A 15,952-nucleotide genomic window follows, 5' to 3' on the forward strand; every position below is an offset into this window, starting at 1 on the left:
TTTCACAGGGTCGCAGACTTAACCCAGCTCGGTGGTGCAGGGGACAGATCCTTGGGCCTAGAGTCAGGAAAATCCGAGTTTAAGGCCAGCCTGAGACACTTACTAGCAGTGTGATCCTGGGCAAGTCACTTAACCTCTGCCTGCCTCAGTTTCCTCAACTGCAGAGTAGGGGTAATAAGAGCACCTACCCTCTCACAGAGTTCCTGGGAAGATCAAAATAGATGCTTTGCCAACCCAGAAAGTGCTACGTGATTGCTGCCTACGGTTATTACTTGGAGGCTGCCGGAGCTCCCTGGTTATCTCGCCCAATCTCCCATTCAGGAACAGGAAACTGAGGCACACAAGGAGCCCAAGTGCGCTGGGAGTGCAGATGCAGTGCCAGAAGGCAATGACAAGTCCCCTCATTTTACAGATGAGGACCTGAGACGCCAAAGGCGACTTGCCCAGTAGAAGCTAGGGAGCGGCCGGGCAGTGCTTGAAACACACATTCCCTGGCTCCGAAGCTGCCGTGTTTGCCCACTCAAATTTCCCGCAGCCCCGTGGGCCGTGACTCCTCGCGAGCAGGGACTGTCTCCGGCCTTTCTCTGCAGGTGCGGTGCCCGGCACGTGGGGTGTACCGGCCGCGCAGACCGGAGGACGCTGCCTGGGGGGCCCCAGGGCAGGGGAGGATATAGGGATGATAGACCCAGAGCGTGTCATTGAGCCAGTCCATGCCGCTGTCCTGCTGGAGGAGCCGGTCGTAGGTGACGCACAGGAAACGGATGTCCTCCTCGTCGATGCCGCCGTTCCAGATGTCATACAGGATGGTCATCTCCTCAAACTCTGAGCGGGGCCGGAAGAGGGGGCGCCGGGGCGACGGGAAGTCGGGGGAAGGGGGTGGCAGGGAGGGGACGACCACGTCCTCGTGCCGCTTCTTGGGCGGCCGGCGCCAAGGCAATTTGGGCTTGCTGAAGCCGCCTCCGTCACCATTCTCCCCCTCCTCCTCTGGCCCGCGGTCAGGGGGAGGCGGCTGCTCAGGCCACTGATTCTCAAGCTCTTTGAAAGGGAGCTTGGCGGTCTCGTTGGGCGGGGGTGGGGGTGGCGGTGGGGGCGGGAGCGGGGGAGGAAGGCCCCCGTCGTTCCTGAAGTCCAGCGTCACGACGCGGGGGTCTGGTGCCCCGTGGAAGGAGGCAGCGGCAGGGGGCTGCCCTGCCAGCAGCAGCAGCTTGGGGCCCGCCGCCTCAGGAGGCACAGCGGCGAGCCTTCCCGGAGGCACGTCCAGGGTGAGCACAGCTGGGGGCGAGCGCTTGGGCCTCCCGGGCTTCCTCTTGGTGGGAGGGGGGCAGGGGCTTGGTAGGGAGGGGGCCAGAGGCAGAGCCAGGGGCAAGGTCAAGGGCAGAGGTAGCAAGGTAGAAGAGCGGGGCAACAATGGACCCGGAGGGAGGGGCAGAGGGACTGGCAGAGGGACGGGCACCGGGAGGGGCACCGGGAGAGACACGGGCAGGGGGAAACTGGTTTCCAGGGGGCTGGAAGAAGCTGGAGCAGCAGGCCCTGGTCGATCATCCCCAGGGAGCTTCTTGCCAGGTGGGAGGGAGCAGACAGACAGAGGGAGGGGCCCCACGGGCTCAGGAAAAGCGGGTGTGAAGCTAAAGTCTCTCCCAGGCGTCCGAGGGATGCCACCACCACTGAGCCCCGGAGACTGAGACGGGTAGGAGAAGGGGCTGCTGGGAACCTGGGGGGAACTGAGGGCCAGGCTGCTGGCAGTGAGGGGGGTGTCACTGCCCGGCGTGGCTGGCACAGTCTCTGTGCTCTGGGACTTGGCCAGAGGGTCCCGGCCTGGCGTCCGGGGGGGGTGGTTCTTCATGCAGGGGCTCTTCCGGGAGAGGCAGCGGCTGGGGGGGCCTGACAGGGAACAGAGGCTGAAGTCGAAGGGGCTCTGGTTCCAGAGGAAGGACCACCTTGGGGCCTAGGGTGTGGGGCCGGCCCTCCACCTCAGCCTCCAGCAGGAAGCTGCCCTGCTGAGGTGCGGCCTCTGGGGGAAGGACAGACGGACTGGGCAGTCGCTGCAGCTGCCGCAAAGATGTCTCCTTGGGGATCTCTGCAGGTTTGAGCTCTGCCTCTAACTCTTCCCCTACGAGGAAGAGGGTAGTGGAAGAGAGGGATGGTGGGAGAGGGAAAGACACAGAGAAAGAGAGAGAGAGAGGGAGGGAGGGTGGGAGAGAAGGGGGAGAGAGGGCAGGAGAGAATGGAAGGGAGAGAGTGAGGAGGAGGGAGGGTGGGAGAGAGAGAGATGGAGGGAGGGTGGGAGAGGAGGGGGAGAGAGGGGGAGGGAGGGAGTGAGGAGGGGGGAGAGAGAGGGAAGGAGGGAGGGAGAGGAAGGGAGGGAGGGAGGGAGGGAGAGAGAGATGAGAACTCACATTTCAATAGTATTTTGATGTCTCTAAAGTGATTTCTTCAGAACATCTTTGTGGGGGAGGGAACACAAACATTACTATCCCCATTTCACTGATGAGGAAACTGAGACTCAGATTAAGTGACATGAAGATTAAACGCTTAATCAGAGCTGATGCTGGCATCTGAACCCAGGTTCCCCTCCTGCATACAGCAGACGGCCTCTCAGGGCGAAGGGTGGGGTCAGGCACATGGAGGCCGCCACTTGTCTGGGGACAGGAGAATATGGAGAGGGGAGAGACCACCTCAGGGGCCTCGGAAGGGGCGAGCCAAGGCAGACGCGCCAGTGTGTTTACCTGAAGCATCCACAGGTGACGGGGTCAGGTGCCTCGGCGGTTCCGGGGGCCCGGCTGAGATGGGGAGCTCAGCCAACATCTCTCCCACCTGCTTGAGGCCTGGCAGCTCCGGGGCATCCCCGACTCCCGCTGTCTCCTCCGCCCCCAAGTTGGGTAAGTCTGGCTCATCCACCACCGGCGTCAACTCCAGGATGGTCACCACCTCGTCATCATCCTCCACGAGCGCTCCGGCCTCCACGGCTGGCTCCCCGGCTCCCGGCGGGTCTTGGCTTTCCCCAGCTGTCGCTTCCGCCGCTAATTCCTCGGCCTCAGCCTCGTCCTCATCCTCTTCCTCCTCCTCCTCCTCCTCTTCCTCCTCCTCGGACTCTGAACTGGACTCATAATCTGAAGAGTCCTCACTTTCTTCGGAGGACGTGGCCTCTGCCTTGGAGGAGGGCACACTTCCAACATCCTCTGGGAGGGCAGAAGCAGGGCCATGTGAGTGGGGGGCGGGGAGGGAAGGTAGGACGGAGCAAGACAGACACAACTAACACATCCACCCCCTTAGACCCAGAGATCCCACAGCCGACCATATAACCCAAGGGGATCAAAAACCAAACAAAAGATCCATTGGAGCCCTTTTTTTCTGGTAGAAAAGAAGAAATAAAAGCCCAGTAGATAAATGTCCATCGATTCAAAGGCTGGGGATGTGAACGCAATGAACGTGACCCCGCTAGAACACCGAGCGAGTCAGTGACATTTTCTCTCCCAACTTGAGTAGAAGCTCCTTGAGGGCAGGGATTGGTTTTGCTTTTCTTTGTATCCCCAGCTCTTAGCTCATGGTAAGTGCCAAGACACGCTCGTCAATCAGCCAGACTGCCTTTTCCTTTCATTATTTTGGTGGTTGTTACTACGAAGGGTGGGAGTGATTAAGAAGAAAAGATAGCCAGAGAGAAAGGGGACATGGGGCAGATCTGGCATTTCATTTTAACAAGGAACTCCTGGAGAAGGAGGACACTCCTTTTCACCAATGCAAGTTGGCACCTTCTTTTTAGGTCACTTTTTTTGGGGGGGGGGGCGAGGCAATTGGGGTTAATGACTTACCCAGATGTCACACAGCTAGTGTGAAGTGTCTGGTCTGAAACCAGATTTGAACTCGGGTCCTTCTGACTCAAGGGCCAGTGCTCAATCCACTGCACCACTTACTTGCCCCAGGTTGGCACCTTCTTTTTATGTCATTTTCTTTTTGGGCGAGGCAATTGGGGTTAAGTGACTTGCCCAGGGTCACACAGCTAGTAAGTGTCAAGTGTCTGGTCTGAGACTGGATTTGAACTCGGGTCCTTCTGACTCCAGGACCAGTGCTGTACCCCCTGTGCCACCTAGCTGCCCCAGGCTGGCACCTTCTTAACAATTTAGATTTTGAGACAACTGCCTAGAACATGCAGAATTTAAGTGACTTGAACAAGGTCACACAGCCACTATGTACATGTCAGAGGCAGGACTTCAAACCAGACTTTCCTGGCTCCAAGGCTGACACCACACTGCCTCCCCTTCAAATAAAATTCAGTAACTTTTTTTTAAACGACAGACACCAGAGGCTTGATGGGCACAGCTAGCTTGAGGCTGATCCCGGTCAAGGGCAAGGCCAATGTGTTTCCATCTGCCTGGGAAAGAGAGACACTCACCTCCTTCAGAGCCCAGCTCCTCTTCTTTCTCACTAATCTCCACCTCAGCCATTTCTTCTTCATCCTCTTCCTCGTCCCCTTCCTCCTCCTCCTCTTCCTCATCCACATCCTCGTCCTCCTCGTCCTCCTGAGTGGGGGAGAAGAAAGCACAGAATGGGGTCAGGATCTAGCCGTGTCCCCAAGGGCATCCGTCCCTGCGCTCTATCTCCGGTCCTGGTCTCTCCGATGAACCAGTCATGCATCTCCAACTTTCCCTTGGCCACGTTGACCTGGACGTCACACGGGCATCTCAAATTCAAAACAGAAATCGTCGCCTTTTCCCCTAAACCTTGCTCCCTTTCCAACCGTCTGAAAATCCTCCATTCTTCCAAATTTCTTCGCTACTGTAGAGGGCACCACCCTCTTCCCAGTCAACCAGCTTCTCAGTCTAGTGGGCATCCTGCAATCTACCTCATGCCAGACTTTGTCACCTCTAGCATAGGGCCGCTTCTCCCTACTCCCTCTGGCCCAGGCCCTCATGCCCTCACGTCGAGACAACGGCTCTCGCCTTCTGGTTGGGATCCCTGTCTCAAGTTTTCCTCCCACTCCGATCCATCTTCTGCTCTGTCGCCAACATCATCTTCCTAAAGATTAGGCCTGACCAGGGCACCCCTGCTCGAGAAGCCTAATACTGCGAGGACCATAGGAAAGTGTCTACAGCCTTGGCCCTGCCTACCTGGCTGACCTGATTATCTGACTCGCCCTCTGTCAACTTTAAGGCAATATCAGCTGATGTTTATATAGTGTTTATTGGGAGACAGATGTTATTATCTCAATTTTACAGATGAGGAAACTGAGGCAAACAGGGGCTCAGTGACTTGTCCAGGCGATAGCTAGTAAGTATCTGAGGCTGGATTTGAGCTCGGGTCTTCCAAGCCCAGAACTTTATCTACTGCTTACCTAGCTGCCCCGAGCCCTAGCTCCATGGGCCTACTTGGAGCGCCACGGACAAGGAATTGCTTCTCCTGAATCTGTACCTTTGCTCCACCTGGACAGCGAGGGGGAGGAGGAGGCAGCTTCTACCTTCTACCCGCTCGGATCCCACCTTTCGCAAAGGCCTGTCCCGGACCCCCTCTCGTGCTGATGCGTGTGCCCCCGCCCCCATTTAGAGGATGTCCTGGAGGGCAGGAAGAGGGTCTGCTCTTGCCCCTTTCTGTCTCCCGGGGCCCGGCACAGACTCAGCCCTTAAAGGGAGTGGGCTGATGGACCCCCCCGGAGCACCCAGCTCCCCTCCGGACTGACCCCACACCTTGTCAGAGGAGGTCTTGGCCAGCCTGTCCTCCTCATCCTCCTCCTTCTCTGAGGATGACGATGACGACGAGGACAGCGAAGACGAGGACGACGACGACGAGGACGACGACGACGAGGACGATGAAGACGACTCCTCCTTGTCGTCCTCCTCCTCCCCCTCGCTGTCCAGCTCCAGGGGCCGGGCCGGCCGCCTCCGGATACTGACGCCATCCGGGTCCTTCTTGGCCAGGTCTGAGGGGACGTCCGACATGTCCCTATCCCGTTCTGACTCTGGGGGAAGGTGAGAGAAAGAAGGACGGGTATGAGGGAAAGACTTTGCTTGGGGAGGAAAGAAGGGCCGATGCTCCTCAGGGGAAAACAACCCACCTTCATCTTCCTCGTCTACTGAGGTGGAGGGCCGCAATCTCTTTTGGTCTCCAGTGGAGGCTGGGTCTGGCGGCTCCTTCCTCTTTACCTGCACGTAAAAGCGCCGATGGGGAGGGGGTATTGGGGAACGTTGGAGGGAGGGGGAAACACAGCTACGTCTCCCCTGCCAGTGTCTGTGAAGTGAGGAGACGCGACCGCACCCTCGTCCTCCAAGTGGAACACGGAGCCCCCGGCTCCGAGATGTGGACGGGGAGGGCCGGGGGCCTCTTTCTGGAGGAGTCAGATCCCCTGCCCTGGCCTCCCACCCCCACAGTTCCTCCCCCCGGCCCATCAGGCCCGGGGGTGGGGGTCTCACCTTGAAGGAGGGCAGCCTGATGGCCCCTCGAAGGCCGATGCCCAGCCCCATGCCCTCGTAGCCCAGCCCCTCGCCCTTGCTCCAGTTCTCCAGCAGGCAGGATGTGAGGCGGTCTTTGGGCTTTGGCCTCTCCTCATCCTTGTGCTCGCCTGATTTCACGGGGGTCAGGGATGCCTATGGGGCAGAGACACCAGGGAGTGAGAGCTGCAGACTTGGGGTGGGGGGGGGTGGGGGGTGGGGGGTGTAGCCAGGGGAAAGCCCTGGCTCTGGAATCACAGGGTCTGGGGTCAAATGTTCCCCGGGACACTTACTACCTGCTGTGTGACCTTGGATAATTCACTTCCCTTCTCTGGGACCATCTGCAAAATGAAAGAGGGTTGGACTGGAAAACTTTGAGGTCCCTGCCATGTCGACAGCTATGGTCTTATTACAACATCGCTTAATCCCTCCAGGACTCGGTGTCCTCGTCTGTAATATCAGGGGTCAGACGAGCAGACCTCCGAGCTTCCTTCCTCGGTCTGTTAGCTCATGAGCTCTCTGCCCCTGCCCTTCCTGTGCAAGAGGAGGCCCGGGGCCGAACAGAGGTGACCCCCACTATGGATAGCCCCTCGTAAGCAGCTGGTCTCAGCACCACCCCAACACCAGGGCTTCTGGACCCCATGGCCTTTGCCACAGATGACTCTGGCACCTCCCCTCCTCCCCAGTCCCAACTCTGAATAATAATATAGGGGCAGCTAGGTGGTGTACTGGATAGAGCACTGGCCCTAGTGTCGGGAGAACCTGAGTTCAAATCTAGCCTCAGACACTTCCTAGCTGTGTGACCCTGGGCAAGTCACTTAACCCTTATTGATGCCTCCCCAAAAATAGTAATAGTTATCATTATTATTGTTATTATAACAACAACAATCAGCCTTTACAAATTTTCAGGTTTACAAAGCTCTCATTGGGTCACCACAACAATTCTGTAAGGTAGGTGCTCCTTTATCCCTATTTTACAGACAAGGAAATTGAGGATCGGTGACTTACTTGCCCAGGACCACAGACTAGTAGGTGGCTGGGGCAGGATTTGAACTTGGGTCTTCCTGGATCCAAGTCCAACTGGCCATTTGCTACGCCACCTAGCTCGCCATCCGACCCCTCCATTTCAGAACTCAGTCTAGGCTGCCCTCAACCATCACTTACTGTCTACTTGTCCAACAGAATACAGACACTTTGAAGTCAAGGACTGTCTGATTGTTTTTCCCTTCGCACACCCAGCACCTAGCACGGTGCTTGGTATACAGAAGAGATTTAATAAGTGTTGGCTAAATCCAACTGAATGATCAGAAATGCAGCCTCGGGGCAAGGCTCTATGCTAGGTGCCCTGAGTATGCTTCCCAATTTTACCACTTATTGGCCCCGTGATCTCCTCTCAGAGGCTCCATTTTCTCCTCTCCAAGATGGGGATAAACACCACCTGTCCCGCCCTGCTCACGGGCCCATGGCAAGAAGCAGTGGGCCGAAGCGCAGATGGCTTTTGTGCTGAGCTGCGACGGGTCCATCTCAGCCCGAGCTAGCCTGAGAGCCCCGGGAGGACAGGGACTGGGCCTTTTCCCATCTCCTGTTTCTCCTCTCACTCCCGCCCGGTGCTCCGCAGCCCACCACGCCCCCTTACCTTGGCCATCCGCTCCTTCTTGTCCCACCATTCATCGAAGGCCCGGAAGGCTACGACCTCCACCATCTTACGGTTCAGGTCCCGTTTCATGATGGCCTTCAGCTCCTTGACGATCACCAACAGCACTCCATCTACCGTGGCCTTGTGTGGGTCTTCCTTCTTGGGCATGTACCCCGGCGGGGGCACCGATGGGTCAAACTTTGGCAGCGGGGGCCACTGCTGGCCCCGCCCTACCGTGGCGCCCATGGAGAAGGGCCGGTAGGGGGGCAGATTCACAAACTGCATGCCGCTACTCATGAATGGAGGGTACTGGCACACGCCCTGACCCTGCATCATTCGGCTAAGCATCTGCGTCTGCATCTGGAAGGACATGGGCATCCCTGCCCACTGCCCACCCAGCACGTTCATCATGTCCACCTGCATCATGGGGAACATGGCCGGAGGGAAGGGGGGCAGCGGGGGCAGGATGTGGGGTGGGGGCACCCCTGGGGGAGGTGGCGGTGCTGGCAAAGGCGGAGGCGGCACCGTTACAGCTGGGTGGGTGGGGGGCGGAGGTGGCGGCGGCGGCGGGGGGAGCGGGGGTGGCATGGGGAAACCGGGCTGGGGAGGAGGGGGCGGCGGAGGCGGCAGTGGCGGTGGGAAGCCAGGGGGTGGCAGGGGGATGGCTGTCGCCAGCACTGCTGGGGTGGTGACTGATGAGTTCACCACGATGGGCTTGGGGCAGTCGGCGCTGGTGATGGGTGCAGAGGGCAGCTCGTCATCTGAAATCTCCATGTCCTCACCTGAGGACTGCTGACCCTGAAGAGAAAGAAGACAGGGTAGGTGGCTCCCAAGGAGCCCAAGCTCCCCCCCTCCCTCATCCTCAGCCCCTGTCCAGGACTACCAAGGAAGTGTTATGTCTCTAGGTCATCAATCAGTCAATCAACTAGCATTTACTAAGTGCGTTGGGACCCACGCTCGTCCCCCAAAAGAAGAACCAATTCTTGTGCTTAAGGAGCATTCTGTCTCTCAAAATCACAGTGAACGGACGGTGAGAACACTGAATTCAGAGTCACAGATGTGTAGATTCACAGCCACCTGGGACCTGAGAGATCACTTAAGTCACCCCTTCACTTTAGAGAGAAACTGAGGCTCAGGGAGAGAGGACCCGGGTGAAATGATGGCTCAGCCTCTCAGTGCCTCTTCAAGCTGGGGAAAGGCATTTAAGACTCTCTCCTCATCTGTCAAATGGGGGCAGGACCACACGACCCAGGGTCCTTTTCTGGCCCTAGAGGTAGGAATAACCAAGACCACTAAAGAAAATAAAGCTTGACCACCAGATGGCGCCCTTCAGTAAAGGCAGTGCTAGGGACCTGGGCTGAAGGTGAGCGAGCAAAGGGAGGAAGTGTCCCTGGAGCCTCTTAAGCTCCAGCTCATTCTTCAGCTGGACCTTTGTGTCCTCAGGGGGAAGTCAGGGGGATGGGGGAGGGGAGAGTCAGGTAGATGGGGGAGGGGGAGTCAGGGGGATAGAAGAGGGGGAAATCAGGTAGACAGGGGAGGGGGAGTCAGGGGGATAGGGGAAGGGGAAATCAGGTAGATGGGGGAGGGGAGAGTCAGGGGGGATAGAGGAAGGGGAAATCAGGTAGATGGGGGAGGGGAGAGTCAGGTAGATGGGGGAGGGGGATGAAAGCAGGTAGACATCAGAGAGAGGGGACCAGAAAGTGAGCCCCCCAGGAGGTCTCAGCGGATTTGAAGTTAGACAACCTGCCCAGGACGTTCCTTCTCTATAACGGCAAGGGAGGCTGGACTGGGCCTGAACCGGACTGTCTCTGAAGCCTCTCCCAGCTCCCATCCTCTGGAAGGCTCCCTGGACTGGAGGCCTGGGGCTACTCCAACCCACCCACCCAGGATCACCATACAAACATACTTTAAAAAAATTATTTCCTGGAAAGTTAAAAAAAAAATTGTCTGGCTTGTAAATTGGAGGGCTGGCTCTAAATTTGTTGGGGCTTGTTCTGAAACAAGAGGAATCCCAGGGGTAAGAAGCTTACTTAGTAAACTACCAAGTATTTCTATGGGGCAGATCAGCTGACCACCGAAGGTATTAATTCTTTGTTTCTTTTGGTCCAGACCTGTGATTTTATCATAGGATCATAGATTTAGACCCAGGGTAGGGAGGAACCTGAGGGCATCCTAACACCCTTATTTTACAGGTGAGGAAACTGAAGCCTAGGGAGAAAAGTGACTGGCTCAAGGTCACTAAGATACTAAAGAGGAAGAGAAAGGATTAAAACACAGGTTTCTTAACACTAAACTCAGGGCTCTTTCCATTGGGTTGGGAGTGGACTTCTGTGTCAGCTCCACAGTCCAGAACCAGCCCGTACATTTGGGCACTAGTAGGGTGGTGTCAAAATGGGGTGGGCTCCCCATGTCTGGAAGTGATCCTGTAGAGGTTGGATATTAGTGAGGGAATTCCTGTCAATTTCCTCTTGCTAATAAGCCATGGAGAGTTCTCCGGGGGTACCTGATAGTGTTATTATTATTTTATTTGTATAATGCTTTAAGGTCTGCAAAGTGCTTTACAAATATCTCATTTGATTCTCAAAACTATCATATGAAGTAGGTGCCTTTATTCTCCCCATTGTACAGATAAGGAAAGTAAGGCTGAGAAGGGTCAGATTAACTCACCCAGGGTCACTCAGCTAAGTGTCTGAGATCAGATTACAACCAAGGCTTCCCTGACTCTAGGTCCATCTACTACATCAGGATGCCTCACACAGCTGAGGTTAAAGAGTTCAGAAATGCTCCCCCACCCTATCCTACCCACTCAGAGGCCTTCTGGGTAAAAACTGGGATTACAGGGAGAGATGGCTCCGATATACTGCTTGAGTGATGCCTTGCCCCTACCATACAGCTAGCCCTGGGCCCTGAGGGTTCAATCCATTAGGAGAAAAGAACCTGCCCCTGGCTGATGCCTCCCCGCCCCCAACAAAGACACACAGCTCCTGCCTCGAGAAGCATGTCAAGAAGGGGGTGGAAATCTGCTGGGTTATTTAAATCCTTCATTTGTAGTCAGCTGCACTTGGAAGAGTGGGAAGGTGTGTGAGTAAATACATTTCACACACACACACACACACACTCACTCACTCAGATACAGTTGCCCAGGCTCATAAGACTACATTCCCTGCCACCCCATACCCCTAGAAAGACCTGCCTCCCCTCAGTGGGGACAAGGAGTTGCAGAACAGAGAACCCATGGAGTTGGGGGGGGGGGGTTGTATCTCCTACTCCCCATCCCCCATCCAGGCTCACACCTCCCCAGCCCACAGCTGATCTGAGAGATCCCTGAAGACACTCCCTCACTGCTTTGGAGTCTGGAAGTCCTTGGGGCTGCCTGGGTTTGCAGGTGCCCCGAGCTGGGATGTGGGCACAGCTGCAGGCTCCCTCCTTGGCGCTACCCACACACAGAGGGGACAGACATGGTCCCCAGGCCTCTTGACTCCTAGCCAAAAGCACACGCCAGGCCAAAGCCAGGTGTCCAATGTCACGGGAGCTAGGGGCCAGAGATGGGTGTCCCCAGCCCCTCACTTTCCCCGGATTGTAGACACGCACGGGAGGCGCAGGTGCAGCCTTTTAATTAGGTCGGGTCTTGGAACAGGAGCACCTGGTGTCAGACAGGCAGGTAGCAGGGACAGAATCCTGCTGCCTCCTGGGGGTCCAGTGACTCCACCACTACCTGCCTACGGAAAGATTCTTACAGACAGCGGAGGCAGGGCCAGGAAGCTCTCCCAGGCTCCCCCCCAACCCCAGCTCTTCTTCTTGCTTCTCTCTCTCTCCTCCCCTCCTCTTCCTCCTTTCATCCAATCACTTAACCTCAAAAAGCCTCAGTTGCCTCATCTGTGAAATGGGGTCAATAATGATCTCTGCTCTGCCTCCATCCCGGGGTGGTATGAGGATCAAGGAACCCCTGGCTGTGGAAATCACTTTGTTAAAATACACGGAACCAGTTCCATCCCCGTACTGGAGGGTATGGTACTGGGGAGCATCTAGGTGGGGACTACAGTTTTAGAGATCAGGAAGAACCACTGTTTCTCCAGCTTTCTGTGGATTTGCTCCAAGACCTCCCCCCAACTTGGCCCCCTCTCTCCCACATCTATTGGCTGGGCATTGGGGCTTTGAATGGTGTGAGCCAGTCAGGACCTCAAAAACCTAGGTCTCCCTCCACAAAATGCCCCCTTCCCGGTATTCCACCTCGGCCTGAGCTGCCGGGGGCCCTCTCGCCGTGTCCCCCACCTTCCATCTAGTTCTCTCTGGCCCAAGGATAAGAGCAGACCAGGAAACACCAAAATGTCTTTTACTGACCCTCCATCCACCCTGTTTATTTCTGCCAGCCTCTCCTGGGGCCCCTCCTCTGTTCAGAGCCAGCCCATACTAATTATAGACCCATTAATTACCCTGGTTAAGGGGAGGGGAAGATGGGGCCTGGGTGATTAGGAGGGAGGAGACAACCTTGCCCCTTCTAAGCACCTGGCAGGTTCTGGGCACGCCCTGCAGACAGGTCCCTCCCCTGGCCCAGCCTCCCGGAGTGCTGGGATCTGGGATATTATTATTTTGTCCTGGCCCCTAGGGGAAGTGGGGCGGGGCAGGAGGAGATGCTTTAGGGAACCTGGAAGAGAAATTGGGTACCTGGGTCCCAGGGGTCTCGTTCTATTACAGACACTGGAAGAGGAGGGAAACCCTTTTCTGTTTTTGGAGGAGGGAGCATAAGATGGGGAGTGGGGGGGAAGGAATCAATGAACCCTCAAACTGTCTTTCTTTCCCTTGTCCAATATAGCAGAGGCAGAGAGAGAGAGAGAGAGAGAGAAGCAGCCTGGATCTGGGGGGCTCTACATGTATGTATGATCTGATTTTCCCCTCCAAGGAGAAGGTCTGGGTCCAAAGGCTGGCAAAAAGATGGCAAGTCCCCGTCTGCCTGGGCCTCCATTCTGGGGACACCACGGGCAGGTGGGGAGTAGGGCGGGGGACGAGGAAGACAGCCAGCCTGAGGCACCCTGAATCAGCAAGGCCACACAGGTATCTGCCTCCCAGAGCCAGCACGTGGGTCTGGACCTCCCTCTTCCTGGCCATGAATCAAACCACTGAGAAACGAGAGTGAGGGAAACCCTTGCCTGTCAGTTCTTATCACACCGTTGGGCTTCCTTTCTGAGACCAGCCTGAGGATCTCAAGTGGCCAGGATGGCTTCAGAGTTCCTCATTTCCAATCTCACCCCGCCACAGCCCTGGTTAGACTCCCTGACCTCTAGGTCGGCATCACCCCCACCCCCGCTCCTCGACACCAAACTTCTGCCTTATCTGCCCCCGCCATGGACCCAGGGCACCCCCAAGCCCAAAGACCTAGTTTTACCGAAGGGGAAACTGAGGCCTGGGGGAGGTCGTATCCTCAAACTAGGGTTGGAAGGCACCTCGACAAAAATTGAGCCCAAGCACCGAGTTTAACAGGCGGGGAAACTGAGGCCCAGAGAGGTCACAGGATCTTAGATCTGAAGAGACCTTACAGGCTGCCAAGTTCAATTTTCTAACATCACAGAGGAGGAAAAGTCAGGTCCAGAAGCCAGGCTGCTCACCCAAGGACACACCAGCAGTCACTGGAGGGCCAGGTCTGGCGCCCGTCACTCACCTGGTTTGTGCCACCACAGGGCACAGACAGCCACGGAAAGAGAGTCAGACTCCCGCCCCATCCCTCAATGCCAAGGCACAGAATGCAGAGGCCAGAGGATGGCACTGCGCCTAGGCTGGGGGCCTTGGAGTTGGGGTGGGACACGGGGGGGTGTGTGTGTGTGTGTGTTTGGGGGGGCTGGCAGAGACAATCCTGACATCAACTCTCACTAGGCTGTGCAACCACCAGAAAGTCACTAGACCTCTCTGACACAGGCAAACACCGCATCATATGGGATCCGCGTATCCCCAATTTAGAGCTGGAAGAGGCTCGGTCAGGAGTCCTTAACCTTTTGGGGAGGGTCCTGGATCCCTCTGGTAGTCACAGACACCCCCAGCTCAATACCATGGCTTTAAATGCTCCCAGTGCTTAGCACAATGCCTGGCACATAGTAAGTGCTTAATAAAGGCTTACTGATTGATTAAAATACAATATGTAAAATTACAAAGGGGACAGACCCTGGAGTCAGGAGGACCTGAGTTCAAATCCGGCCTCAGATACTTAACACTTACTAGTTGTGTGCAAATCACTTAACCCCATTGCCTAACCAAAAAAAAAAAGAAAGAATAATAAAATAAAAATAAAATTACAAACGGGAAACCAAAAGTTAGTGGAGATAAAAATGTCATTTTGTTTCCCATCCAGGTTCATGAACCCCCTGAAATCTATGCCTGAGGCTCCAACTGGGTTTTTAACCCAGGCTAAGCATGCCTATTCTAGGTTATCAAGAGTAACAGTGGTAATAGCTACCACTTGTACCTCGCTTACTATGTGCCAGGCACTGTGCTAAGCACTTTACAACTATTATCTCATCTGATCCTCACAATATCCCTGGGAGGGAAGCGCTATTATTATTATTGTCCCCACTTTACAAATGAGGAAACAGAGGCAAACAGAATAAATGACTTGTCCAGGGTCACATAGCTAGTAAGTGTCTGGGGCAGGATTTGAACTCAGGTCTTCCTGACTCTGGGCCCTGTTTCACAGATGAGGAAGCTGAGAAGTCTAGCGCCTCGTCCAGGGTCACTCAGCCTATAATAAGTGTTGATGTGTCTGCCTCCAATGCCCCAGCTCCCTTCAAGCGCCAATCTCAAACAAGATGTCTCCTCTCAAACAAGACAAACATTTGTCAAATCTTTTAGAAACCTCAAGATGCTATAAGACTGTCAGATAATTTGAGAAGACGAGCTTCAGTGGTGACCCTGGGCCTCGGTTTCTTCATCTCTAAAGTGAGCCTTGCCCTGACTCTCTCTCTCATGGGGCGGATGGGGACGGCCTTTAGAACGAACCGAAGGCAGAGGTTATTGTTTGGCTGTGAGAGGTAGCCATTGGCCCAAGGCCCCACAGGATGTAACTGGGGGGGTGGGGCCCAAAGTCCATCTGGAAATGGCCTTGGGGGTCCCACAGGGGCCACATTCTATCCACTGACCCAGATCCACCCATGAGCTCATACATGGCCCATCTTCTTCCCCTGCCGGCCTTTCCACTCTCACCCTCCCCATCTCTGGGCAAGACCTCATCCCTTACTCTGCACTTAGGCACTGGGCTAGTGGGCTGGGGGTGGGGGTAGGAGGCCCTAAGACCTTTTAGGCTATATCACCGCTCCCCGCTACTGCAAGAAACAGGTCAGAGGAGAAGATGGGACCCTTTCCCTGCCCAAGGCTCCCTTCCCCCAGCACGCTGCCATCCCAGAACACCACAAAGCTCCGAGCTAAGGCAGGATCTACCTGGGCAGATGGGCCCCTAACCCTTCCCCTTCTTCTCCCCTCTCCAGTGATTCCAAAAAGGACAGAGTGTTCTTCCCCAGTGGGAGCTCCGGGACCTTAATCAAAGGCTCTTGGGGCCAGGCCCACCCACAGAGAGCAGAGTGCTCCCATCCTTGGGCCAAAACACTGTCCACACCCTCGGCACCCCCAGGCAGATGGCCCTGAGGCGTGAAGGACCAATGCTCTTGCTGGGTACTGGAGAGGCTGAGATAGGCTCCAAGGACAGGAAGAAGTCAGGATAACATAAATCCACAGATAACCCCCCAAAAACCCAGCCACAAGCCCTTCTCTGTCCCTACGAGTGACAACTCCCTTCGTCCGTCCCCTCTGGAGCCTTATTCGTCCTTTCTCTACCTCACGTTTAAACTTGTCAGGAAATTCTCTCTCCTTCTATCACCCTGCTCCAAACTGGGCCCATAAAGCCCAGAAGTCTGCA

General features: G+C 55.9%; 1 protein-coding gene across 1 annotated transcript in view; it reads right to left on the reverse strand.

Annotated features, from left to right (window-relative positions):
* Window positions 1-15,952, reverse strand: part of SETD1B (SET domain containing 1B, histone lysine methyltransferase) — a 37,772-nt gene that overhangs the window by 10,239 nt on the left and 11,581 nt on the right. The window contains 8 exon segments of the mRNA XM_027853521.1: window positions 673-1,834; window positions 1,836-2,110; window positions 2,727-3,179; window positions 4,391-4,517; window positions 5,679-5,950; window positions 6,047-6,134; window positions 6,402-6,575; window positions 8,056-8,853. Coding sequence (XP_027709322.1) covers window positions 673-1,834; window positions 1,836-2,110; window positions 2,727-3,179; window positions 4,391-4,517; window positions 5,679-5,950; window positions 6,047-6,134; window positions 6,402-6,575; window positions 8,056-8,853 — 3,349 coding nt within the window.

Source organism: Vombatus ursinus, unplaced genomic scaffold, assembly GCF_900497805.2.
Source record: "Vombatus ursinus unplaced genomic scaffold, bare-nosed wombat genome assembly UNPS02009994.1, whole genome shotgun sequence".
Classification (NCBI taxonomy): Eukaryota; Metazoa; Chordata; class Mammalia; order Diprotodontia; family Vombatidae; genus Vombatus; species Vombatus ursinus.